Consider the following 26,719-nt stretch of genomic DNA (forward strand, 5'->3'; position numbering starts at 1 on the left):
CCAATATTTGATTGATGGAGGTCTGACTCCTGGCACCCTCCCTGATCAGCTGTTTGAAGAGACCACGGTGCTCTGGTGAGCTCTGCAGCCTCCTCACATCTTACTAAGCACAGCACAATTCATTGCATAGCAGCTGCGGTTGGTATTGCAGCTCAGGCCCATTCACTTGAATCGGACTAACCTGCACCAAGCCATGTGACGTCATTGGCCTAGGAAGAGGCCGTAGTACTCAGAGTGCTGTAGCCTCGTCAAACTGATTAGTGGGGCCCCCCACTTATCAAATACTAATGATCTATCCTAAGGATAGGCCATTAATACAGAAACCCCGGACAACCACTTTAATATTGGTATTTTGCGGACATTGTATGTAAGTAATAGGGAATGACATTTGGATCGAAACCACATAGTCTTAAGGTAGTTGTCCAAAAATGTCAAGCAAAGGAAGCCAACTACATTTGTTCTGCATGGCCTTATTCTCCATAAAATTGGCCCTGCCATTATACTGGTGGTATAACAGTAAAGGTAACATACCTCAGTATTATATGGCCTCATTATAGTGTTTAATTATTTTTTTAAATGCTAGAAAAGGATCGAGATGCACGAGCAGCAGCCAGAGCCCCTCTGGATGTGAGGAGCAGCAATTGTGGAAGTTTAGCCGCTACTAGGCCCATCTGGATCAACCTTACCCTGAATAGCAAATCACATTTCTCAAGATTTTTTAGGCAAATGCTTAATGGGTGTGTGGCACTTGGACCTTTGATTTATTATACAATGGCAACAACCCAGAAGCCATCACCTTACCCTCAATGTGACAATGGAAACGAGCAGAACTTCCTGCAATCCTCAGATTGGTCCTTTAAAAGGGAGGAGAAGATAGGAGGCCTCTGGAGCTGTTCCTGCAAGAAGCTGAACACCTTCTTACTTTCAGAGTCATCTGTAATAAAAGAATGGAAGAAAATAAGACTATGATATGAAAGAGAAGCTGTCACCTGGAAAACGCATATTAAACCAACTACAGTACCTTAAAGTGTCCTCCAGTGTGTTGCTAATCATGAATTTCTTTCCTCATTCTGTCTTCTCATATTTGTTAAAATCGCAGTTTTAGTGACTTTTGGCACCTTCTCCAAGGTCAGGCTTGAAGTCACGGGGCAGCGGCCTCCTTGCTTCAAGGCCCGATAACCCCGCCCCTTACCCCTCCTCTCTACAGTGTGATGAATCCACGCTCTTCTCGTGCATGTGCTGTGCGCTGCCTGTTACAGCACGATCCCAGCTCCCTAACCGCCTTCATTTTGCAGACTGTGCATGTGCTGTTCAGTTCCATCGCGCTCGCGCCTGCCCTTCAGGCGCTGGAGAACGCAAGCCAGAACTGAACGGCGCATGCACAGTCTGCAAAATGAAGGTGGTGATTGAGGGAGCCGGGATTGCACTGCAACAGGCAGCCCGCGGCGAATGCGCGAGAAGAGCGCAGTCCCAACATCACGGCAAGATGTCCATCACACTGTAGAGAGGAGGGGTAAGGGGCGGGGCTATCGTGCCTTGAAGGCGCCAACAGACATTAAAACTGCGATTTTAACAAATATGAGGAGACAGAATGAGGAAAGAAAATCATGATTAGCAACACACTGGGGGATACTTTAAGGTACTGTGGTTGGTTTAATACATGTTTTCCAGGCGACAGGTTCCCTTTAAATAGTGATATAATAGCCAAAGAGAAAAACAAGGAGACAAGATAGACTGCTGCATGTGATCAAGACTTACCGTCCGTGTTTGGTGAAGAGTTAGAATCTGACCTGTGACTAAGCATTGCCATCCTCTTCAGAGCCAGGACAGCTTTACCAGTTTTCTGCAATAGAAATTGGATGACTACAAAGTGTCCTTGTTGAACTTAGTAACATAGTATATAAGGCCGAAAAAAGACATCCAGTTCGCCCTGTCATCCTGCAAGTTGATCCAGAGGAATGTAAAAAAAAACAAAAAAAAAACAAAACTATGAGGTAGAAGCCAATTTTCCGTCCCGACTCCAAGCGATCAAAAAAGGCGAATATACCCCCAAATAGTACCAATCAATCAAACAGTTACCTCATGCCGCAAAAAATTAGCCCATATTTAAGACAATCGCCCAAAAAATAAAAAAAAGCTATGGCTCTCAGACTACGGAGACACTAAAACATCATTTTTTTGGTTTCAGAAATGCTATTGTGTAAAACTTAAATAAATAAAAGTATACATATTGGGTATTGCCACGTCCGTAACGATCTGCTCTATAAAACTGTCACATGACCTAACCCCTCAGATGAACGCTGTAAAAAAAATAAAAATAAAATAAAAGTTCCAACACAGCCAATTTTTGGGCCACCTTGTCCCATAAAGTGTAATAATGAATGATCAAAAAATCCTATGTACCCAAAAATGGTACCAATAAAACCTCAACTCTTTCTGCAAAAAAGGAGCCCCTGCACAAGACGATCGGTAGAAAAATAAAAAAAATATGGCGTTCAGAAAACCAATCCAGCAAAAATCTGCCTTCCAAAAACCATACGGTGTTCCTTTCCTTCTGCGCCCTGCCGTGCGCCCTTACATCAGTTTACGACCACATGTGTGGCGTTTCTGTAAACCGCAGAATCAGAGTAATAAATATAGAGTTTTGTTTGGCTGTTAACCCTTAATGTGATAAAGATATTTTTTTTAATAAAATAGAAAATCTGCTAAAAAAGTAAAGTTTTGAAATTTAATCTCCATTTTCCTTTAAGTCTTGTGGAACACCTAAAGGGTTAATAACGTTTGTAAAATTGGTTTAAAGTAACTTGAGGGGTGTAGTTTCTACAATGGGGTCATTTATGGGGGGTTTCCACTATGTAAGCCCCACAAAGTGACTTCAGACCTGAACTAGTCCTTAAAAAGTGGGTTTTGGAAATTTTCGTAAAAATTTTAAGAATTGCTTCTAAGCCTTGTAATGTCCTAAAAAAATAAAACATATCCAAATTGATGCCAACATAAAGTAGACACGTGGGGAATGTTATGTAATAAATATTTTATGAGGTATCACTTTGTTTTAGAAGCAGAGAAATTGAAATTTTTGGGTCAATTTGGGATTTTTTCATAAATAAAAGGTGATATATATTGACTCAAATTTATGACTGTCATGAAGTACAATGTGTCACAAGAAAACAATCTCAGAATGGCGTGGATAAGTAAAAGTGTTCCAAAGCTATTACCACTTAAAGTGACGCATGTCAGATTTGTAAATTTTGACCTGGACACTGGGGCATCAATGACCTTTGGTCATGAAAGGGTTAAATTAGTTTGACATGACCGATCCCTCATGAAGCCATGCTGATATGGCGTTATTTGCTTATTTTTATTGAGGTGCTCCAAGATAGCATCTCTTAGAAAACCGTCAAACAGTTTACCCACAACGGATGTTAAACTTACTGGCCTTTATAGTTTCCAGGCTCTGTTTTTGTACCCTTTTTGAATATTGGCACCACATTTGCTATGCGGTGCTCCCTGTTAGTATAGAGTCCTTAAATATGAGAAATAAGGATCTGGCTATGACATTACTTAATTATTTTAGGATACGGGTGGTATGCCACCTGGTCCTGGCAATTTGTCTATTTTAAATATTTTTAAGACGCTGCTGTACTTCTTCCTGGGTCAGACAGGGCACTTTTAATGGGGAATTTACTTTTACATTCTGCGTTTCATCTAACAGTTTATTTTCTTCAGTGAATACAGTGAAGGAAAAAAAAAAAAATTTTTTTATAGCTTTGCTTTCTCCTCATCGCTCTCTGCAGCTCCCCCCCCATCACTCTGTAAAGAACCGACACCTTTAGATTTATACTTCTTACTATTTATATAATTGAAGAACATTTTAGGGTTAGTTTAGCTCTCTTTGGCAATTAATCTCTCGGTCTCTAGTTTAGCTGCTTTTATTTGCTTTTTACATGGTATTTTTGTTCCTCCCTGAAGAAACACTCTTGAATGATAATTGGAAGGTTATTACTTTATGGTCACCATTTCCCAGGTGTCCCCCAACCTGCACATCTGTTCTGTCAGGTCTATTGGTTAATACTAAGTCTAGTATGACCGTCCCGCTAGTCGGGTCCTGAGCCAGTTGGGAAAGGTAATTGTCTTAGGTTATTTCCAAGAACCTGTTTCCTTTATGAGATGTACAGGTTTCAGTTTCCCAGTTTCCTATATCTGGGTAGTTGAAGTCCCCCATAACGACCTCCTTATAATTTGCCGCTTCGTCTAACTACTTTAGTAGCAGATTTTCTGTGGACTCTGGTATATTAGGTGGTTTATAATAAACTCCTATTAGTAATTTATTATTGTTTTTGCCTCCATGTATTTCTACCCACAGTGACTTCACATGTTTATGTCCCTCACTTATATCTTCTCAGACTGTGGGCTTTAGACAGTACTTTACATAAAGGGAGACCCCTCCCCCTCTCCAGTTTTGACGATCCTTTCTAAACAGACTGTAACCCTGTACATTAACTGCCCAGTCATAGCCATCATCCAGCCATGTCTCAGTTATTCCCACTATGTCATAGCCCTCCTCACACATCACTAATTCCATTGGCATTAGTAAACATACATTTAAGAGATTTATGTATATTTTTTACCCTACACCTTTCCTTCTGAACTGTTCTAGTCCCTCCTTCCATTCCTCCCTCAGTCCCACTACCTTGCCCCCGGTCTCTATCTGCACTAATTACCCTCCCCCCAGTCCCTAGTTTAAACACTCCTCCAACCTTCTAGCCATCTTCTCCCCAGCACAGCTGCCCCTTCCCCATTGAGGTGCAGCTCATCCCTACGATAGAGCCTGTAGCTGAGAGAGAAGTCGACCCAATTCTCCAGGAACCCAAACCCCTCCTTTCTACACCAGTTTTTGAGCCACTTGTTAACCTCCCGCTGCCTTTCTTGTGTGGCTCATGGTACAGGCAGTATTTAGGAAAACACTACCTTTGAGGTCATATTTAAGAACGCTCCACCTACCTCTAACTTTGTCATTGGTTCCGATATGGACCATGACCGCTGGATCTTCTCCAGCCTCTCCCAGTAATCTGTCAACCCGATCCGCGATGTGTCGAACTCAAGCGCCAGGAAGACAACACACAGTTCAACGACGCGGATATTTGTGACAGATCGCCCTATCTATATCCCTAACAATTGAGTCTCCCACTACCAGCACCTGTCTGGACTGCCCTGCTCTCCTGGTCCCTTGCTTACTGGAGCCGACATTTTCCTGACTGGCAGAGGAAGTGTCTGGCTGCAGCAGTGCTCTCTCTGAACTGACATTCCCCTCATCTGCCAACCTTGCAAACTTGTTGGGGTGTGTCAGATCAGGACTAGCCTCCCTGGCACTCTTCCCTCAACCCCGCTTTCTAACTGTTACACAGCTAGCTACCTCACTTTTCTCAGCCTCCTCGCTACCACCCTCCCCCACATCTACCCCAAAGAGTGCTTGCTCAGAGAGCAGCAAACTCTTTTCCAAATTGTCAACGCCTCTCAGTGTTGAAACTCGCTCGTTTAGATACTCTATGTGCCATTCCAAACTGGCAATTTGCTCACATTTTGAACAAAGATATGCACCCTCAAACGGCTGTTCCAGGACTGCCTACATTAGACAAGATGTGCACTGGACTGCGCTGTCAATAATTGAACACATACTAAATGGGAATTCCATAATGGAACACAAGAGAAAAAAAAAATTAAAAAAAAGAATTGAAGTTCCAACATGAAGCAGAAAACTACGCCCTAAACAGAGTTTATCAATGGTTGGATAACCCTTCATATCGAACCACAAGGACACCACGAGAAAACTACAATTCTGCAAGTTTCAGCAGCGACACCTCACATGGAACGCCACCATCGGTCTCCTTTTTTAGGACAATGCAAAAGGGGAGGAAACAGACACAGAGGTCTAAAAGCACCAGAAGAAGGGACAACAAGGATACAAACAAGATCTGGAGGTAAGAAATCTGATCTATTTGTTAATATTTCCTCATATACTCTATCCACACCTGAACAACTCTTACAGATGGGATTATCCTTCTGCTCCATACCCCCAGTTCGATACATTTGCACTAGAACAAGAACTTTCAAGGTTCTACAGAACCTTGTGACCTAAAATTCACTTTGGACTAGAATCATATTAACCAAATGCATAATTCAATCAGAATAGAACTCTCTATTGACAAAATAGGCATACGTTCCCCCAGTCATTTTAATCTCACACGTACATACCATGGAGTGGAAACGGTAATCGACCTCATCGACAGGGACATGAAAAAGACTACTATGGAGTATCAACTGGGCTCATACCCAACACAGCCTCAGTAGGTAGGAACAGGATGCCCTTAAAAACAATAAGGGCATTATAATCAAAGAGAAAACCAAAGAGGCCGGATTTGGCGACCGGGCCTACTTAATCCCAAATTAATTAGCGTGCGTACTGATCCAGCGGAACAGAGGGATAAAACTTAACATTTAATGTCAGTGAAATCTAAAATAAATGGGTAGACACCAGAGGATGAGCCTCTACAACAAACAACAATTAAAGACAGTCCTATGGGCATAAACTTGTACATATACATACAAAGTGTGGCCAAGATGGTATAGGTAAATAGTAAGGAACGTTCTCACCCGATTAACGACCAGGGTTTCTCGCAGAGATGGCTATTGGTGGAGAGGATCCTGGAATACTTGATGGCCACACTTGAGACGAGTAGGTATAGGTGCCCCTTTGACGTAGGTGGGTAACAGGGCGATCAACCCTAGACGGCCCTGAATAGGGGGCAGGGGCTAGTACGCCCTACCTACCTATACGGGGAACTTGCCCCGCAAGGAGCGTCCCCGTCCGGATACCTGGCCCTGGGGGGACAGATTCCCTAGTAATCCCTAAAAAGATTTTAGGGATTACTAGGGAATCTGTCCCCCCAGGGCCAGGTATCCGGACGGGGACGCTCCTTGCGGGGCAAGTTCCCCGTATAGGTAGGTAGGGCGTACTAGCCCCTGCCCCCTATTCAGGGCCGTCTAGGGTTGATCGCCCTGTTACCCACCTACGTCAAAGGGGCACCTATACCTACTCGTCTCAAGTGTGGCCATCAAGTATTCCAGGATCCTCTCCACCAATAGCCATCTCTGCGAGAAACCCTGGTCGTTAATCGGGTGAGAACGTTCCTTACTATTTACCTATACCATCTTGGCCACACTTTGTATGTATATGTACAAGTTTATGCCCATAGGGCTGTCTTTAATTGTTGTTTGTTGTAGAGGCTCATCCTCTGGTGTCTACCCATTTATTTTAGATTTCACTGACATTAAATGTTAAGTTTTATCCCTCTGTTCCGCTGGATCAGTACGCACGCATTATAATCAAACCTGCAGACAAGGGCGGGCCATTGTCATTTGCCCATATAGCCTTTATGGTCCATAAGTCCATCGTCAATTATCTGATTCTACCACATACTCAAAGATCACTAAAGATCCCTCCCCAACCATACGCTTGAAACTAAAACATTAGACACCTATCTTACCAGAGACATCATTGACAGAAAAATATTTAACTTACTAATTAATCCATATCCCATAACCCCAGTTTTTTTTTTTTTTTTTACATCCTCCCCAAGATCCACAAGTCATTGATAAAACTTTCCAGTCGACTAATCGTTGTATTCAACCGATTCCATCTTGTCACCTCTTTCTCAAAAAAATCTTGACCCCAGATCCTTCTTCTTGGGTACAGGCCAGGGCTTAAGTTTTGAAAGAACTATCTAGTTTTCCTCCTTCAAGTCTCCTTAAAATGTTTGATGCAAATAGTCTCTATACTTCGATACGCCACAACGTAGGACTGGAAGCAGTCCATATCTCTCATTAACAACTCTTCACTTAAATCAGATTCCATTGATTTCTGCCTAGATCTTCTTTCCTTGGTACTTAAAGAAAACGACTTCCTTTTTAGTGATTTTTTACATACAGACCTGCGGGACCACTACGGCCGGGCTTAAATGTGGCCCTGCATTATGGGATTATGTATATGGCCCAGTTTGAATCAGATTTCATTTACACTAATCCCTTGTTCAGTGCATATGCCAAGTGCTGGCAGAGATACATCAATGATATTTTCTGTATATGGACAGGCCCCATAGAAACTTTTATTTTTTACAATATCAATAGCATCAGACCTTAACTATTGTTCACCTTACACTACAATCTTATCACAATTAGTTTTCTAGACACATTGGTTGAAAAGGAGGACTCTGGTCTTTTTTCAAGATCTTTTCACCAAACTCACTGACAGAAATAGACTCCTGTATTACACAAGTTGCCATTCACGTAATATTAAAATTCACTTCCCAGAGCTCAATTTATCCGTGTACAACGTATTGTTTCAAACCATTAACCTGACAGACTCAACTCAACAAAATGTATACTAAATTTAAAAAGGTTTCTGTCATCCCAGTTTTCGCCATTAAACATGCTGACATTATAGATGTTAAAATATCACCTGTATTTAAATTGCACGAAAACGGGGGGCATACTTGAATAAAAGAAATGCAGAGTTAAACTTTTATTATATGCAAAGGAGCCTCTAGGAGCAGGGGGGGCGTTGCACCTGCTCCTAGAGGCTTCGTTCGCCCACCTCATTTCCATGCCCTTCTGTCTTGAGTGACAGGGCCAGGCCAGCGTTTGTTCTCCTGCTGGCCCCGTCTGCCGTGTAAATCTCACGCCTGCGCTATCCAGTATTTGGCGCAGGCGCAGTGAGAAAGCCGTCCCTCCTTACAAAAAACAAAAACAAAAAAAAACAAACACTATCAAGATGCTTAACCATCCGGAACCCAGACAGGTAAACCTAAGGATTCAAATAGAATTGTGTTTATACATACCTACCACTCTATAGTACCAAAACTAATAATTAATATGGAAACACTAGCCCCTCTTATGTGGATCATACCTTAACACTGATAAAAAAAAAAACTGCACAAATATAATTGAAAGCAACATGTTCCATCATCCACATATGTGTAAAGTTCCCAATTAAGGACTTCCATAACGTGTGACTCCAGATTTGTGGTATATCTAATTAAATGTCCCTGTGGACTAATACATACAGGCGAGACCGCTTAACCAATTCAAGACAGGATTGGAAGCCACAGATCCACCATCGGATGCAAAAAGACCTGCTATTCATACCAGACCATTTCCAGAAGCCAGAAGTCATAGGGCAACCACAATGAACTACTCAAGAAACTTGTATTTTACTGGAGTCATACATTGGGAACCCTATACCCTCAGGTAGTACATTATGAATATGACGTGATTTAATGTAATCCACTTCCATGTTCAGCTTCCCTTCCTTTTGAGACCAGATATACGGCACTTAATCCCGAAATCAAAGCAGTATATGGCACCGGGTTGAGATTTTGACTCTTTCCATCTTCTCCCCTCTCCCTTTTTCCTTCTTTCTTCTATCTACTTAATTTTTCTATTTTCACTCTTTAGTTCCATTTTAAATTTTTTCACTTATTTTACATTGTTTCCATTTTTTTATATTTTTTCATCCCTTCCCCCATCTTTCTCCCCTAATTTCCTTTTTTCCTATTGTTTCCTCTCAGCCTTATTTTTATCTACTGCCAATTTAAACAAACATTTTTCCTTCTTTTCCCTCTCTTTTCAAACATATGCCATCTCTTTCCAGTTTCTAAGATGGCCACCATCTTTCCAAATACACATTGCGTATGTGCCGCCTTCCTGTTCGGCTTCACCAGTTACCAAGATGGTGCCCAGCAACTTTTATACTCCAAGTATATGTGCTAATCCTCTATGCTTGGTCTCGACATTGGGACCCCCCTCCCACACTGTTAGTGCACACAAGCCGCTTCCACAGCACAGCCATCATTTAGGAACACTCCTCTTTATTTGTCCCGCCCCCTAATAACTCCACGGGATGTGACATCACATCCTCCTATATATACTGCATCACATTGGGACGCCACACACTCCTGCCTACGCGACACAGCCATGGCCGATAGAGAGTATCCCCAAAGTCTTATCTTTTAGTTATCTCAATTTACTATTATTTTATCACAATAAATCTGTTTATTAACGCTGTGAATTGTGTATTGTCCTCCATATAATTTGTTCTCATCTTTTTACAGCAATGTAGTGAAAAAGGTCTAGGTGTGACCAAAACATCTGAAACTAATTGTCGCCTTCAATCCATCACCAAGAACACCATAATACGGGGCAAGTTCTTTCTGTTACAGCACTTAGATCTACAGAATTTGCACATTTTCTAAAAAAGCTGATTTCTATAAATCGCTAACTATGCATTAAGAACATTTTCCTGAGTGTGAGTGGAATTCCTTTCAAGTCTATTAATTGGGAAATGTTATGTCCATTATCCACAGCACCTCAAATACTGAGGTGTACATAAGTCGTATTCTATAGATTTCTAGTTTGTAGAACCAGTGAGCTTGTCTTTGCAAGTACATTGCACTAATCCTATTGTGAAGATACCCAGTTACATGCTAAATTATAGAGCTGCCTTTAGAATGCATCTGGTTGTTATTGGAAACTGTCAGCAAGCTTGTTATTGGATATTTCCCTTACAGTGGCGAAGCAGTGGAACAATTTGTTTAAAAAAAAATCTGATTACTGTAAAAGCCCGGGTGTAAGAATAACACAATTAACAAAGCAAGCCCTATATATTGAGCAACCAAGTCCTTGTAACCTTCAATGTCTGCAGAATTGCGAATCCAGCTCTGAATTCTGTATAAGACTGTAAATCTGGATCAGTGCTACTGAAGTAATACAAAATATTCATATATGGTATATTAATGTTGATATACACTGATCAAATATGACAATATGTGGTCCCTGTCAAAGTTGCTGAAAATATAAACTGCTTATCATATATTATATGTGCACATGTGCGCCTGTGGTGAACTGCAAGCTTCACTGTAGAATAGCAAAGTCCTAACGCACTACATTCACTAGAATACAATTACACGTAAGGCCAATTTTTTGCGTTTCCTGGACCCCCTCCTCTCTTCTGCCGTCCACTGTTGCCTATGTATTACTCACCTGCCATTTTTGCCGGGCCAAAAACTTTTTCATCTTTTCTTTTGATAGGGTCTTTGGGCTGGAAACAGCTTTATCCTTGATCCAGGGGTGACCAATGGCTTGTTCAGCAGTAAGACGAGACCTAGCCAACAGACTCCATGTGAATATTTTGCAAATTGTACTAGATTTGATATACTACGTTTAATTACAATCTCTCATCCACAAGGGTGGTCTTTAGGTTGTACAAGCAACCTATATGGTGGCCCACTGTTGCTCACTTGTCACTACTGAAGTGGGAGATACTGGCCCTGATGGCCTTGGCAGCTGAAGCAGGCATCTGTGCTGGAGCCAGCTACATTCCTTAAATTTATAGAGTGGGCAGTATTATTTAGGCAACCATTTGGCTCCGTTACCGTATCATTGTATTGGTACTGCACAGGACACCATCCAACCCAATAATTACCCTACTGTTCACTGAAGCAACTGAACTGAAACCCTCTACAGGGCTATACTATGATGAACTATTGAGGGTCTACATCAGTGCATGTACTTGTATTGTTTTTGAACATTTTGACCTTACTCTAGTGACTTCACGCCTGCCTCATATTCCAGATATACTGTATAGCCAAGTTGCTTACTTCATGTTCTTCTGCAGCAGCCGCCGGATGAAGTCTTTAGCCGAGTCAGATATTACAGCATCTGTTTCTTCGTCAAATTCCCAGGTCCCAGAGGTAATGTTCTGCAGTGTCTCTGTGTCATTGTCACCTTGGAAAGGAGAGTCTCCACTCAACCTGCAGTAAAAAGAAAACTTCATATCAAAGATTAAAGATCAGATAGATCTGTCCTAGACCAGTGGTCTCCTACTTGTAGCTATCCAGCTGCTCTAAAACCACAACTCAGCATTCAAGGATACCCACAAGGGAAACCGAATCAGCAATTGTAGACTGGTCTACATGAGATAGACAGAATAACTTACAGGATGTAGCATATAACTCCAAGGCTCCACATGTCAGTGGTAAACCCAACTGGTTCATATGCGATAACTTCAGGTGCCACAAACTCTGCTGTCCCTTGCAACACTTTCGTTGGCACTCCAGGTTCTAAATGCACAAAGATAGCATATTCAGAACATCCTGATCCATACAGTACACAATTTTATTGCTTAATTGTTTATACGGGTTCTAACACCTTAACATTTAGTGTAAATTGTACAGAAGTACTAGAATTTAATGTAGGTCATTTACCAGCTCATTGAAGATCTTGGGGACATTGCAATGCATTTAGTTTTGATCACCAACTCATACAGCAGCCCCAGGGGCGTAACTATAGGGGAAGCGGCTGCTTTGGGGCCCTGACCCAGAAGGGGCCCATCCAGGAGGAGGAGTAAAAGATTTGGTCAGGGCCCCCTCAACAGTATTACACAATGAAATGATATACAGTGACAGTATAGATGGTGTAGAAAACGGATGGAACAGCTGCCGGCACTGGTCTGAGAGAGCGATCTTTACTAGCCACAGGAAAGAGGCTGTCATGAAAGGAAGGGGTTGCGAAAAAATGACTGGGGGGAGGGGGGCCCTATTCAAAAATTTGCTGTGGGGCCCAGTCATTTCTAGATATGCCACTGAGCAGCCCCCATTAATATATATACACCTCAAACGAGGCTTGTACAAAGAGAAAACACAAATGGCTGGCACATAAACGTAAGCTGTATGGGAAGGCTTGGTTATACAATGCTAGTGTTAGATCTTGTCCCAGGAGCCAAGTCAGTAATCATTATGCTAATCAAGAAGTTTAAAATGAGGGAGTTTGCTAACCCACTAGCTAGCTTCGCCAAATGTTAGGACTCGTGCACAATACTGCAGTTAGCTGACCCCCAGGGGGAATAGGAGTAGTTAAGATGGGAGTGGTGGCTGAGGTGATGAGTGGTCCTCAAGGTGGCTGATCCTACTCTAACTATCCTTCAAGCCTCGAGCGACTTAACGTTTCTTCCTCTCTGGGCACACCCTGGATTGGTGGGGTCAGCTGCCTGGTGGTGAATGGGGTTCCCCTGATCTCAGAATGAGCAGAGGAGTGAAAGGCAGTAGAACTGGAGGAGGAGGATGATAATGATAGGGTATAGAGACCACAGACAAGACCAGAGTTTATATAGAAGGTGGCAATGATGGTAGTAATCCTCCAGGAGCCTCTGTCTCCCTAAAAAAAAACTGCAATCTTTCCAAAATGTATCTGCAATGTCCAGTCTGCAGGTTGTAGTATAGGTTGGATGGCCAGTCTGTCTCAAAGTGTGGCGGGCACCAGAAGCAGTAAACCCAGAACACAGGCAGTAAAGTCCAATACCATAAGAGTATGTTACCTTTAAGCTACATGCACACAAACGTTGTTTGTTTCAGTGTCCGTTCCGTTTTTTTGCGGATAGGATGCGGACCTATTCATTTCAATGGGTCCGCAAAAAACGCGGACAGCACATCGTGTGCTGCTTACATCAGTATGTCCGTTCCAGTGTTCTGCCCAAAAATTGTGCAGGTCCTATTTTTTTCTAGTTTGCAGAGAAGGATAGGCATTATTACAATGGATCCGCAAAAAAAAAAAAAAAAAAAAAAAAAAAAAAACACAACACGGATGCCATACGGAACGTCATCCGTTTTTTTGCGGACCGCAAAAAACAGACAGACAATCGTGTGCATGTAGTCTTACTTACACAGTCCAAGCTCAGCCTGCATGGTCCTCAACCATTTGCCAAATTACAATGCTTCTATCTCTCAGAGGCAGTTCTCAGCGAAATTGCTTTTTCTGGCAGCTTTCACTCTCAGGAATGGTATTTTTCTAGAGAATAGTTCTTTCAGGGCCTTTTTGGCAGAGCACACCAAAACAGGTCTTTTCTCTGATTTGGCTTTCTAGGAAATCCCTATGGCTAGCCAGCACAAAATGGGACCAGCCCATAACTGCAACTGTAAGGCCGAATGCACACGGCCGTGTTTCGCGGTATGCCGGGCTGGATTCCTGTTCAGAGCAGGAGCGCACAGCGTCATTGGTTGCTATGACGCCGTGCGCTTCATGCCGCCGCTGCGCTACAGTAATACACGCTCTGAACAGGAATCCAGCCCGGCATACCACAGACCACTCTCGATCGCGGAACACGGCCGTGTGCATTCGGCCTAAGGCTGTCAGATTAACTTTTTCCTATATCTATATATCCTCTTTAGGTCACAATGTATAGACCATGTTCATGTATACTGAATGCTACACTAGGGGGAATACGAATTCCGTCTGTTACGGACATGACAACACTGTATTTTCAGACAGCCACCACTAGGAGGAGTTCAGTTTAGTCAATGATAAATATGTAAAATCCTATGCACAGTGATCCCCCTAGTTGTGAAACAGTGATTTAGAGCTCTATGGAGGAGATGTGTTAATGTATTTATGTCAGTTGTCTGGTGTAAATGCATTGAGAAATATGATCTTTAGCATGAGTGCCATATTTTTGAAGTACCTATTCCGACATAGGAGTTGGATAAAGTTGTTGAAGGGGGAAGGGGGGGGGGGGGGGGAGTGATTTTTTTAAACTATAATTTCTTACACTTAAATTAAACAAAAAAAATTGTAAAGTAGTGAAATCATTCCACATTACCTGGGATTATTTGATACACGTGTACTGGAAAACAGGTGGGCAGGGAGCCCATATTAAAGTTTTGCTGTGGGGCCCTACGGGATCTTTGTATGCCCCCTGTATTCTTTGTATACTCATTAGATTTGCCACTTGTACGTTATCAGAAGTCATTTACGATGGCTTCCTCTATTGTTCTATATGTATCTGTCATGGCTGAAATACACAGCTTTCATACTACTACAGTTAGTGTATATTTTGCACCCATCCATTACCTGAATTTGTGAGTTATAAACAAGGTCCATCGCTCACCTAGTTTCCTGGCCAGACCAAAGTCAATGATTTTGACTTTTGTGTTGATTTTGCTGACGCAGACAATGTTCTCAGGTTTAAGGTCCAGATGGACAATGCTCTGCTGGTGCATGTATCCCACCCCACTAAGAATCTGTGACATGTATTCAATACTTGTTATCTCCGTGTGCTCAAAATCATCCGCTACAATCCTCTCGAACAACTCGCCACCTGCAATACTGAGAGACAGAGTAAAAAGTTGAGAAGGACACAGGGGGAATGTATATGACAAGAATAGATTGCAGTAGAAGTCACTGAGTAAAGAAGATGGAGATCCTCGTGAGGAGCAAGGGGGCAGAACTTACTACTCAAGCACCAGGATCACCCATCCAGGTTCCTGGAAAGCCGCTACACAATGCACCAGACGGGGGTGATGTAGTTTGTTCATCAACTCAACTTCTGCTCGAGCGTTTGCTATGTCTTTCTGTAAACGTCCCTTAGAGAACTTCCCTGCACGGATGTTTCCACTGGCTTTTTCCTGTAGCTTGTAAACTTGGCCAAATTTCCCCCTGAAAAAAAATATAAGAAGCATACGAAAGTCTAATGCAGTATTGTAGCAGAATTACACACACAATATGCTATATACCTAAAGGGCATTTTATAACTGTCTAACATAAAGCCACTAGATGGCAGAAGACTACTGTCTTCACTTTGCTAACCCAGTCACTGGTCACACTATGCGCTTTATTATTACAAAAATCAAATCAAACATCTCTACACGTTACAGTTGGCTCGTAATGAGTTAAACATTGAAGATCCTGGGCTCCCATTTAAAATCTGCAGTGCCCATCAGGTCATTTTTAACACTGGTGTCTTCTTATGTGGAGGAGGGGCTTTTGGGTTATTGGCCTCACTCAAGCATCAAGGCTTGGTTGGGACTGCAACTTTTGCATCCTGCCCAAACAGTTACAATCCCTTTATAAGAATTGCTATGGATATCCATATAATCACCAGTGGCAAAGGGTTCTCCCAGTCTCCACTTACATTCCTAGCTTTTCCAATTTAACATAAAGGTCATCCACTCGATCAGTGGTGTTCATGAAGACTTCTCTGTATTCAACTGGTTCCTCATACTCAGGGTCTTCATCTGTTAAGAAATATGGCATGGAGATAGTTATCAATGCGGCTCTAAGGGTGCACTTACATATGTCAGACTGGTTACAAAAATTTACACAAGTGTCCTGTTCATCCAGACAGAGCTTGCAGAAATGTATGACTATGTTGGAGAACAAAAACAGTCAGTCAGTCAGTCATATATATGGAATAGACTCATTTGCAGAAATTGCCCTTAAATCGAGTAGACATTATGTATAGAGATGACCGAAGCAAAATAAAATTTGCACCGAATCCAAATTTCCTCATTCTTCTTGGTAACGAATCGCATTTTTTCCTAAAATGGCTGCTGCACGCATATGGAGCTCTGGGAACGAGGGATTATCCACAATGCCATGCATGCAGCCAATCAACAGCTAGCCAGCTCTGTGATGTCACAGCCCTATAAATACGGTAGCCGAAGCCATCTTGGATTCAGCCATTTTTCCAGTGTACTTAGTGCGGGGGGGGGGGGGGGAGACGTCAGCAGGCGCTAGAGTCAGTGCTAGAAAAGACTTTAAAACTTATTTTGCAGTATATAAGTTCAGGGAAAGGATAGGGAGGAATCATTCCACAATATTGAAGCGGATCCAAAATTGACATTATACAGCCGGGTAATTCCAGCAAACCGTTCTGGTTATTGGGTGCAAGTGCTGTTTGATATAGGGTTTGTTACAAGGAAATAGCTCTACGTCTTATTTGCCCTTGTGCGGTGCAGTTATATGTCCTAAAGCATTTTTGGCTTTTATTAGTGGGGGAAAAAGGGCTTATTAGCTGTTGTGGTGAAGTGAGAAAATTACAGCCTTTTTTTTTTTTAGGATGTATTAGTGGCAAAAATATACCATATTTTTCGCCCCATAAGACGCACTCCCCCCCCCCCCCCCCCGCGTGTTATGGGACGAATGCTGCCATTTTACACCGCAGACTGCGATGTATCAGCTAGAGGGGGGACAGTGCCGCTCACTCACTGCTTTATTGACTAAACCTTTTATATTAATAACCTTAAATATAAGTTCCGATCCCCAGCCCCATCTGTACTACTTACTAAATGTCCTGTAGCAGGCAGAGCAGGGCGGGTGGCCGGCACTCACTGATGCCACCTGCCTGCACGCCTTCATTAATAAAGTAGGCGGCGCAAGCACGTCAAGTGACATCAGTGAGTTCCGGCCGCCCGCCCTGCTCTGCCTGCTACAGGACATTTAGCAAGTAGTACAGATGGGGCTGGGGATTCGAACTTCAATTAAGGTTATTAATATAAAAAAAGGTTTAGTCAATAAAGCAGTGAGTGAGTGAGTGGCGGGGCCGGAGTACAGTGACCGCACCAGCCCCGCCGCATTTGCATGCCACCGCCCCCTCCTCCCTTCCACAGGTTTAGCTCATGTATATTAGGGCATCTGTGAATGCCACTATTATGGGGTGGAGGGATATGTGGGTGACACATATATAGCAGTGCCACCCACAGATCCCCCCCCCCCATAACAGTGCCACCCACGGATCCCCTCCCCATAACAGTGCCACCCACAGATCCCCCCCCCATAACAGTGCCACCCACAGATCCCCCCCCCCCATAACAGTGCCACCCACAGATCCCATAACAGTGCCACCCACAGATCCCATAACAGTGCCACCCACAGATCCCCTCCCCCATAACAGTGCCACCCACAGATCCCCTCCCCCATAACAGTGCCACCCACAGATCCCCTCCCCCATAACAGTGCCACCCACAGATCCCCCTCCCCCATAACAGTGCCACCCACAGATCCCCTCCCCCATAACAGTGCCACCCACAGATCCCCTCCCCCATAACAGTGCCACCCACAGATCCCCTCCCCCATAACAGTGCCACCCACAGATCCCCTCCCCCATAACAGTGCCACCCACAGATCCCCCCCATAACAGTGCCACCCACAGATCCCCCATAGATAGTAGTGTCATGCGCAGACCAGCATTAGTTCAAAACTCACCAAAAGCACACCTTTTGGTAAAAAAAAAAATTTTTTTCTTATTTTCCTCCTCAAAAACCTAGGTGCGTCTTATGGGCCGGTGCGTCTTATAGGGCGAAAAATACGGTATATATTATTTGCTGTTGAGCGGTGTAGTTATATGTGCTAAAGCCCTTTTTGTCGTGTATTAGTGGCACAAAAAGTATTTGCCGTTGTGTGGTGAAGTGAGAAAACTTACATTCTTTTTTGGGGTGTTTTAATTACCTTTTTTTATTTTTTCTAACAGTATGTCAGGTAGAGAAGTGCCAGGCCCTGCACAGGGCGTCTGTCCCCGTGTGTGTGTGCCTGTCCCCGTGTGTGTGTGTGTGTGCCTGTCCCCGTGTGTGTGTGTGTGTGCGTGCCTGTCCCCGTGTGTGTGTGTGCGTGTGTGTGTGCCTGTCCCAGTGTGTGTGTGTGTGTGCGCGTCTGTCCGTGTGTGCGTCTGTCCTTGTGTGTGTGTCTGTCTGTCTGTGTGTGTGTGTCTGTCTGTCTGTCCCCGTGTGTGTGTGTGTCACCATCACCATGCCCACAGTGTTCCCTTTGTCTTGACGCAGCTGCATCAGGACATTCTACGCGGGGCAAGATGAAGATGGAAGAGGAGGCAGCACCGCTAGCATGGAGTCTGTGGTAGAGGCACACTAAGGACGCAGCTGGTAACACTACCGCATGATCTACACTAGTGTTATCTGTGGTTTTACATGGGACTGCAGGTAACACTACTACATTTTCTGTACTCAGATAGCCATGACTGTTATCTATGCTGTTACATAGGACTGCAGGTGATATCTACTGTATTATCTGTACTCACAGAGTTATCACTGTGTAAGGGGGCCCACTGAGACTTTATCGCCCAAGGGCCCACATGATCCTGGAGCCGGCCCTGCTCCTGGCCAAGAGTCCCAAGCCGTCATTTGCCAAAAAGGCAGTACCAGCCCTGCACATGTATGTAAAACAGAAGGTGGGCCAGTCCTTGAACCCGTGTGTCTGTTAAAGTGCACGGCAGCGCGGACGTGTGGAGCTGTAACTATGGTCAGGGACATACATGTCCTTTACGGCCCACTGGGTGAATGTGGTTCCTGTACAGCCACACTAGCAACTTGGCCATGTCCTGGAACAGATGCTGGTAAATCTGGCTGGTCAGGGCACTGGAGACGTGGCGCCTAGATCTTACAGCCACATGAGCCCTGTGGGGGCTGAACTGGAGAAGGAGGAGGACATGGGTGGTTTTTCTACACAGGTGACAGGAGCAGGAGCAGCTACAGGCAATGAGGAAGATGAGACAGAGGACCCAGTCACACTGTGACAGTATGCAGTGGAGATGAAGGCAGGGAGTCCCTCCGAGTCACTTGCACAAATGGCCCGATGCATACTCGCTTGGGCGTAGTGACATCCGAATTGCCACCATTTGGCAGAGGGATGACTTCTGGCTCTCCAACTTGTTGGACCCTCGCTACTGTTCAAATTTTTTTTTTAGACAGGATCCATTTTCAGAGGAAGGGCAAAATAAATCAGCGACGTCAACACAAACTTACTGCTGACACCTTCTCCACTCTTTCGGGAAGGGGGGGGACTCTACTTGTATAAGCATTTAATAGAACAGGTTCTGTAGACATCTATGTGGAATCAGCTGCCGGCGGTGTAATAGGAGTGCGCTTCTTCTTGACGCTAACATTAACCTGTAAGGTTATTTGGTCTGGTCAGTTTTGGCCCCATGACTGCCCAAATAAGTGAAGTGTGCAGTGATTCTAAGAGCGACCCCTGTCCTCTGCATGTCATACTGACTCACAGTATTGTTTCACTACCACAGCAGACTCCCCATGTGTGATACTGCAAGGCACAGTGTTCTACACCACTATAAAGGCTCTCTGCAGCCAGGAAATAGACGTTTTGTATGCGATTCGCCAAGAATAAATTCGGATTGAACCAAATTTTTTCGAAAAATTGGGTGAACCAGCCGAATCTGATTTTTTTTTTTCAATTTGCTCATCTCTAATTATGTACATTACAAACTGCTAAACTACAAAGATTTTTATTCCAAATCACAAGCCAGTGGCTGCACCGTTCCTACCTAATATGTTCCCAAAATAGGCAGATATGACCCTTACATTTGCACAAACCACTTCTGCTGTCCAGTTCCAATACATGGACTACATTTTGACCTGCTATGCTAAAGTGAGTGAGGCCAAGTTGCAATACCAGACAAAGCCTATGGGAATAAGGGGGTATTGTATCTACAGATATAGCCATGTTTTTCTAAACTTATACAACCTCTAAAGTAGTAACTCAAGTTCTTTCTTTAGCTCGTCACTAAAACAGTTCCCCTCAGACATTGCTGTTTAGTAAGTGGCTGGTAGTTAATTATGACCCTGAACACTTCATTATGGGAGAGTAATCTGTGTCATTAGCTCACCTCCAGCCGAAGCCATGGTAACAATGTGAGACTCCTCTCCGGCTTCACTTACTCCATACGCATTGGCAGCTCTCACTTGAAACTGATATTGTTCTCCTGGCACCAGTCCTTCCTTCACATGGTAAGAAGTGCTAGTGCAGGTGTCTGTTAGTAACCTCCAATGATCTTGCCCAACCTTCTTTACTTCTATACTGTATCTCAGAACAGCACTACCACCATCATAACATGGTCCTGACCAGGAGAGGGTGAGAGAAGATTGCTGCAAGGCTGATATAAGGGGCTTCCCTGAAGGTGGAGATGGGTGATCTGCATGAAAAAAAAAATTTTTTTTAACTCCGTTAACTGAAGCAAGAAACATTTAGATGTCAGACAGGTCACAAAAGTTAGTCAGGTAGAGGTATGATGTTTAGGACGTCCACTGCTGCTGAGAATGAGGGTCCCCAAATCCAAGTTCTTAGAGAGAGATATGGATGGGAGTCTTGAATATAGTCAAATATGCTCACTGCTAACCGCCTTTATTGGGAGTTTTGAGACCATTTGATGCACGCTCATCCTGTTCTCCAGCCAAAAAAATAATTTAGATTTAGGGGAGCAATGTCTTCTGCAAGTCCCAAGTGGCCAGATAATTCCTGAATTTGAATACCTGTCAAGCCGAGTCCATATTTAGACTGGGTACATGAATAGTTTGGGTCTTTGAGAATAAAGCCACTTTCACACAGTCAGTGTTTGATGAAGGATTTCCTTCAGCGATTGTGAGCCAAAACCAGGAGTGGAGGCTACACAGAGTTAAGCCATCATGAAAATATTTGTACCTGTTCTGTGTTTATTAGAGAGGAGTGAACTTCTTGAAATTTGTATCATGTCCAATTTGTTGAATTTTTAAAAAAATTCAATTCGACCTGGTTGTAGCTCACAATTGCTGATGGAAATTACTGATCAAAACACTGACTGTATGAAAGTGGCCTAACTCAACGTATGTTTTAAAAGTCTTTAAGATGTATGTAGTTCTTGTTCACTTACCCCTACTCCACGTATTATGACCTACACAAACAAAAACCTAAATACATTTTTTAGAGCTGGGGGTATCACAAAACTTCTATAAAAATAGTGGTTTACAGGAACTTTTATGATGACTGATGTTTCTCAGTTGCCTAGCAATATAGACACACTACATAGATAGTTTTGTGCAAATCGCAATTTTATGTAAAGTCCGTTAACAGACAAGAATGTGAAGGAATATGTGGAGGTAATGATCTATTATCAGTCCTGGGGTGGAGAACTCAAAGCAAAGGATGGTGGCGAGATAGTCAAAGGCAGATTCAATGCAGTCATTTAGAAGTGCATTACAATTCCTTTGAACTGGCTCAACCATCCCCACAGTCCTTCAGACAGGAATACCGGCACATAATGTTCCAGGTTTGGAATAGAAAATGTGTTAGGCGAGCACTCTAACATAAAACACACATTTATTCTATAAAAATGAAATCAAGCACATAAAATGAAATAAAAACAAATAAATCACAATAACCACAATGGGGCAACTGCTGGGTATCTCTGTTAGAGTCTGTGGTACAGATGGAGATCTCTTTTACCATATAAGTGCATATAATGCTTTTTGTTCCTTGTGAAGCTTGGAGGATTAGTATTAAAGCGACAAAAAAGGTCGAAAAAATGATCGACATAATAATCGCAATTACTGTGAATGTTGTTCCTGCTCTTTGTTGCCTTATGAGACTAAGGAGGTTGGTCTGATGTCAAGAAAGAACAATCGCAATTACTACACGTGGTGATGTTACTTTCGAATATATTCAGGTACAGTCCGAAAGTTCGTGGTATCGATATTGACAGTATTTAGTCAAATTATAGCTGATGGTAATCTCGGCTATTCAGCCGCTTACCTCCTTCCTTCAGGGATCGTTCTGGCGTCTCCGCTGAGGTTACCGAGGGGCGAGCAGTGCGGGAAACTCCGGCGTCTTGCATCGCACTCCGATTGCTGTACTGGCGAACTCTCGCGGGATCACGCTTACACGATTTCTCTTTTGTCCGGAAATGACGTCTCTGGTATATCGAATAAGAGCCCGATCTTACGAATTCTTTTATGATGATGTCTGCATGGCCATGCGACTAGAGATATTTCGACAGGTGTGTGGCGTTACCAGACGCGTTTCAGGATATGTCACTACCCCTGTCTGCATCCATCTTATATACTCAGTAGAGGTGGAGTCAATACATGGAAACCAGATCCGAAATCGGGGATTCGATGTTTGCGATTTTTTTGCTTACGATTTGTTTCACGATTTTTTGGAAAAAAAGAAGACATTTAGGCCTAGTTCACACGAACGTTTTTTTTGCGGGTGTACGGGCCGTTTTTTTGTGTTCCGTATACGGTCCGTATACGGAACCATTCATTTCAATGGTTCCGCAAAAAAAACGGAATGTGTTCCGTATGCCTTCCGTTTCCGTTTTTCCGTTTTTCCGTTCAAAGATAGAGCTTGTCCTATATTTGGCCGTAAATCACGGGTCGTGGCTCCATTCAAGTCAATGGATCCGCAAAAAAAACGGAACACATACGGAAATGCATCCGTATGTCTTCCGTTTCCGTTCCGTTTTTTCTGAACCATCTATTGAAAATGTTATGGCCAGCCCAATTTTTCCTATGTAATTACTGTAAACTGTACATGGCATACGGAAAAACGGAACGGAACAACGGAACGGAAACGGAAACACAACGGAACTCAAAAACGGAACAACGGATCCGTGAAAAACGGACCGCAAAAAACTATAAAAGCCATACGTTCGTGTGAACTAGGCCTTATTGCGATTTATTTGTGATATATTTCTTGCAATTTTTCTTCTTTTCTATGTCTTCTGGATCAAACACTATAGTTTATTAGATCAAGTCCCATTTGAAATTCAGTTTCTGCAGTGTCCATCTTTAATATGGCAATTATTTCATATATTTCCCTTGCGTTTTTTTGCGATTTTTCTTCATTTGTTGCATATTTATTATTTAAAGCACAAGATTAAAACGCTGTTATACTGTCATTAAAACATGTGGACAATTAGTTTCAACATCAGCATGAGACAATACTATGTCATATCTTGATAGATAAATATCTGATCCAGTGGCGTACCACCATATAGGCAGACCACGCAGCTGCTATGGGGCCCGTGAGGAAGAGGGGCCCGCAGTGGAGGAGAGTCCCCGCCCCCGTCTATCTTCCTAACTGTCTCCCGTCTGCTAGCCCCGCCTCCTAGCCCCGCCTCCCATCTGCTAGCCCCGCCTCCCGCCTGTTAGCTCCATTATGCCTGATTCCTCTCTGGATTGCCACTACCCCACCAGTAATGAAGTAAGTGACCACTTGTAGGTGAGGACAGTGCAGAGGTGTGTGTGTGTGTCACTCAGCTTTCCCAGGCTATTCCTCTGCACATATGTCATTCAGAACAGGAGGAAAGCTGGGTGCTATTATGTAATGTGACTGGGCTTTCTTGATGTCCTGCATGGCACAAGTGCAGAGGCCTGAGGAGATATGAGGGTAGGTGGGAGTAGTGTCACTCAGCTTTCTCAGACTATTCTCATGTCTCTCCACATGTGCCATGCAGGGCAGCAGAAAAGCTGGGTGCTATTACATCATGCAATGTCCCTCAGATTTCCTGCTATCCTGCAAGGCATAAATGCAGATAGTAAGAACATGGAAAGGCAGGGGGGAGGGGGGCACCCAGCTTTCCCAGAGACTCCTGTCTCTGCACATGTGTCATGCAGGATAGCGAGTAATGACAGTGTCTCCCAGCTGTCCTGCATGACACAGAGGATATGGGAAGGGGGGCACTCGCTTCCTCAAACTTTTGTCATGTCTATGCGCATGTGCATGTGCCATGCTGGATAGCAGGAAAGTTGGGTGGTATTACATCATGTAACGCCCCAGATTCTTGTCAATATATGCTGAACACCGCCTGGACCTATCAGATCCCATTCTCTAAGGCTACTTTCACACTTGCGGCAGGACAGATCCGACAGGCTGTTCACCATGTCGGATCCGTCCTGCGGCTATTTCGTGCGACCGCCGCTCCGTCCCCATTGACTATAACGGGGGCGGAGTTCTGGCGCAGCATGGCGATGCACGGCGAAAGCGCCGGACTAAAAGGTACTGCATGTCTGACTTTTTAGTCCGGCGACTTTCGCCGTGCACCATATAGTCAATGGGGACGGAGCGGCGGTCCGGCGGCACGGCGAAATAGCCACAGGATGGATCTGACATGGTGAACAGCCTGTCGGATCCGTCCTGCCGCAAGTGTGAAAGTAACCTAATGGGTCTGTTGGGATCCGGCATGAGTACTGCCATTTTGTAGAACAAAATACTTCTGCATGATGTGGGGCAGGGGAGAAGTTAGGGAGGGTAGTGAGAGGAGCCAGGGCGCATAGTAGGAGGGACTAGGAATGGGCATGGGGGCCCAATCTAAATTCTTGCTATGGGGCCCAATGATTTCTGTGTACGCCCCTGATCTGATCATTCAAATAATGGTAACATTACATGCACTTGAGGGTGGATTCAGGGATGGGCCTCGACGGTGAAAGAGGAGGGGGGGCCCCAGGCCGAGGGAGGGTCGCAGTGCCAATAAACGGCCAGACATGCGACCCCCCTATCGTGCCCGGGGGGGGGGGGGGGGGACCCACCTACAAAAAACCGAAGAGCTCCAACTCTGAATTCAACCCTGCTGGTAGCAAAGTCCCAAAGTCATATATTCGTTGGGATTCCATCCTAGACATTTGTTTGATAAAGTTCCCTCCTCTCCAGTGCTGATCTACTTTTTCCAGTGCCATGAAGACGAGATTGGTTGGGTCACTATTATGGACCTCTTTATAATGTTTAGACTAAAAATGTTTCTTGTAGCCTTTTCCGATGTTGGCTATGTGTTCAGCCGATCTTGTCTTTAGTAGTCGTTTGGTCCTACCAATATATTGTCTATTACATGTCTATAGTGACCCAACCAATCTCGTCTTCATGGCACTGGAAAAGGCAGATCAGCACTGGAGAGGAGGGAACTTTATCAAACTGATGTCTAGGATGGAATCCTGACGAATATATGAATTTGGGACTTTGCTACCAGCAGGGTTGAATTCGGAGTTGGAGCTCTTCGGTTTTTTTTGTAGGTGGGTGCCCCCGGCACGATGGGGGGGGGGGGTCGCATATCTGGCCGGTTATCGGCACTGCGACCCTCCCTCGGCCTGGGGCCCCCGCCTCCTCCTTCACCAGCGAGGCCCATCCCTGAATCCACCCTCAAGTGCATGTAATGTTACCATTATTTGAATGATCGGATATTTATCTATCAAGATATGACATAGTATTGTCTCATGCTGATGTTGAAACTAATTGTCCACATGTTTTAATGACAGTATAACAGCGTTTTAATCTTGTGCTTTAAGTAATAAAATATGCAACAAATGAAGAAAAATCGCAAAAAATGCAAGGAAAATATATGAAATAATTACCATATTAAAGATGGACACTGCAGAAACAATTTCAAATGGGACTTGATCTAATAAACTATAGTGTTTGATTCAGAAAACATTGAAAAAGAAGAAAAATTGCAAGAACTATATCACAAATAAAATCGCAATGAAGGTCTTCCTTTTTTTTACAAAAAAAATAAAAATAAATAAAAAATTCGGAAACATCGAATCCCCGATTTCGGATCCGGTTTCCATGTATTGACTCCACCTCTACTGAGTATATAAGATGGATGCAGACAGGGGTAGTGACATATCCTGAAACGCGTCTGGTAACGCCACACACCTGTCGAAATATCTCTAGTCGCATGGCCATGCAGACATCATCGTAAAAGAATTCGTAAGATTGGGCTCTTATTCGATATACCAGAGACGTCATTTCCGGACAAAAGAGAAATCGTGTAAGCGTGAACCCGCGAGAGTTCGCCAGTACAGCAATCGGAGTGCGATGCAAGACGCCGGAGTTTCCCGCACTGCTCGCCCCTTGGTAACCTCAGCGGAGACGCCAGAACGATCCCTGAAGGAAGGAGGTAAGTGGCTGAATAGCCGAGATTACCATCAGCTATAATTTGACTAAATACTGTCAATATCGATACCACGAACTTTCGGACTGTACCTGAATATATTTGAAAGTAACATCACCACGTGTAGTAATTGCGATTGTTCTTTCTTGACATCAGACCAACCTCCTTAGT

At 43.7% G+C, this 26,719-nt stretch overlaps 1 protein-coding gene across 3 annotated transcripts in view; it reads right to left on the minus strand.

The window, feature by feature from the left end:
* The window catches only part of LOC122940368 (myosin light chain kinase, smooth muscle-like), a 62,638-nt gene that overhangs the window by 3,500 nt on the left and 32,419 nt on the right, over positions 1-26,719 (minus strand). For 2 of the 3 annotated variants that reach the window (XM_044297005.1, XM_044297006.1), the window contains exons 9-17: positions 20,516-20,821; positions 16,016-16,118; positions 15,337-15,540; positions 14,993-15,210; positions 12,050-12,173; positions 11,712-11,864; positions 11,095-11,215; positions 1,759-1,843; positions 802-934 (exon numbers count right to left, since the gene is read on the minus strand). In XM_044297005.1, the coding sequence (XP_044152940.1) occupies positions 804-934; positions 1,759-1,843; positions 11,095-11,215; positions 11,712-11,864; positions 12,050-12,173; positions 14,993-15,210; positions 15,337-15,540; positions 16,016-16,118; positions 20,516-20,821 (1,445 nt within the window). In that variant the 3' untranslated portion in view covers positions 802-803. The remainder of the gene's footprint in view (positions 1-801; positions 935-1,758; positions 1,844-11,094; positions 11,216-11,711; positions 11,865-12,049; positions 12,174-14,992; positions 15,211-15,336; positions 15,541-16,015; positions 16,119-20,515; positions 20,822-26,719) is intronic. The other variant, XM_044297007.1, reaches the window with a different exon arrangement.

This window comes from Bufo gargarizans, chromosome 6 (assembly GCF_014858855.1).
Source record: "Bufo gargarizans isolate SCDJY-AF-19 chromosome 6, ASM1485885v1, whole genome shotgun sequence".
NCBI classification, from domain to species: domain Eukaryota; kingdom Metazoa; phylum Chordata; class Amphibia; order Anura; family Bufonidae; genus Bufo; species Bufo gargarizans.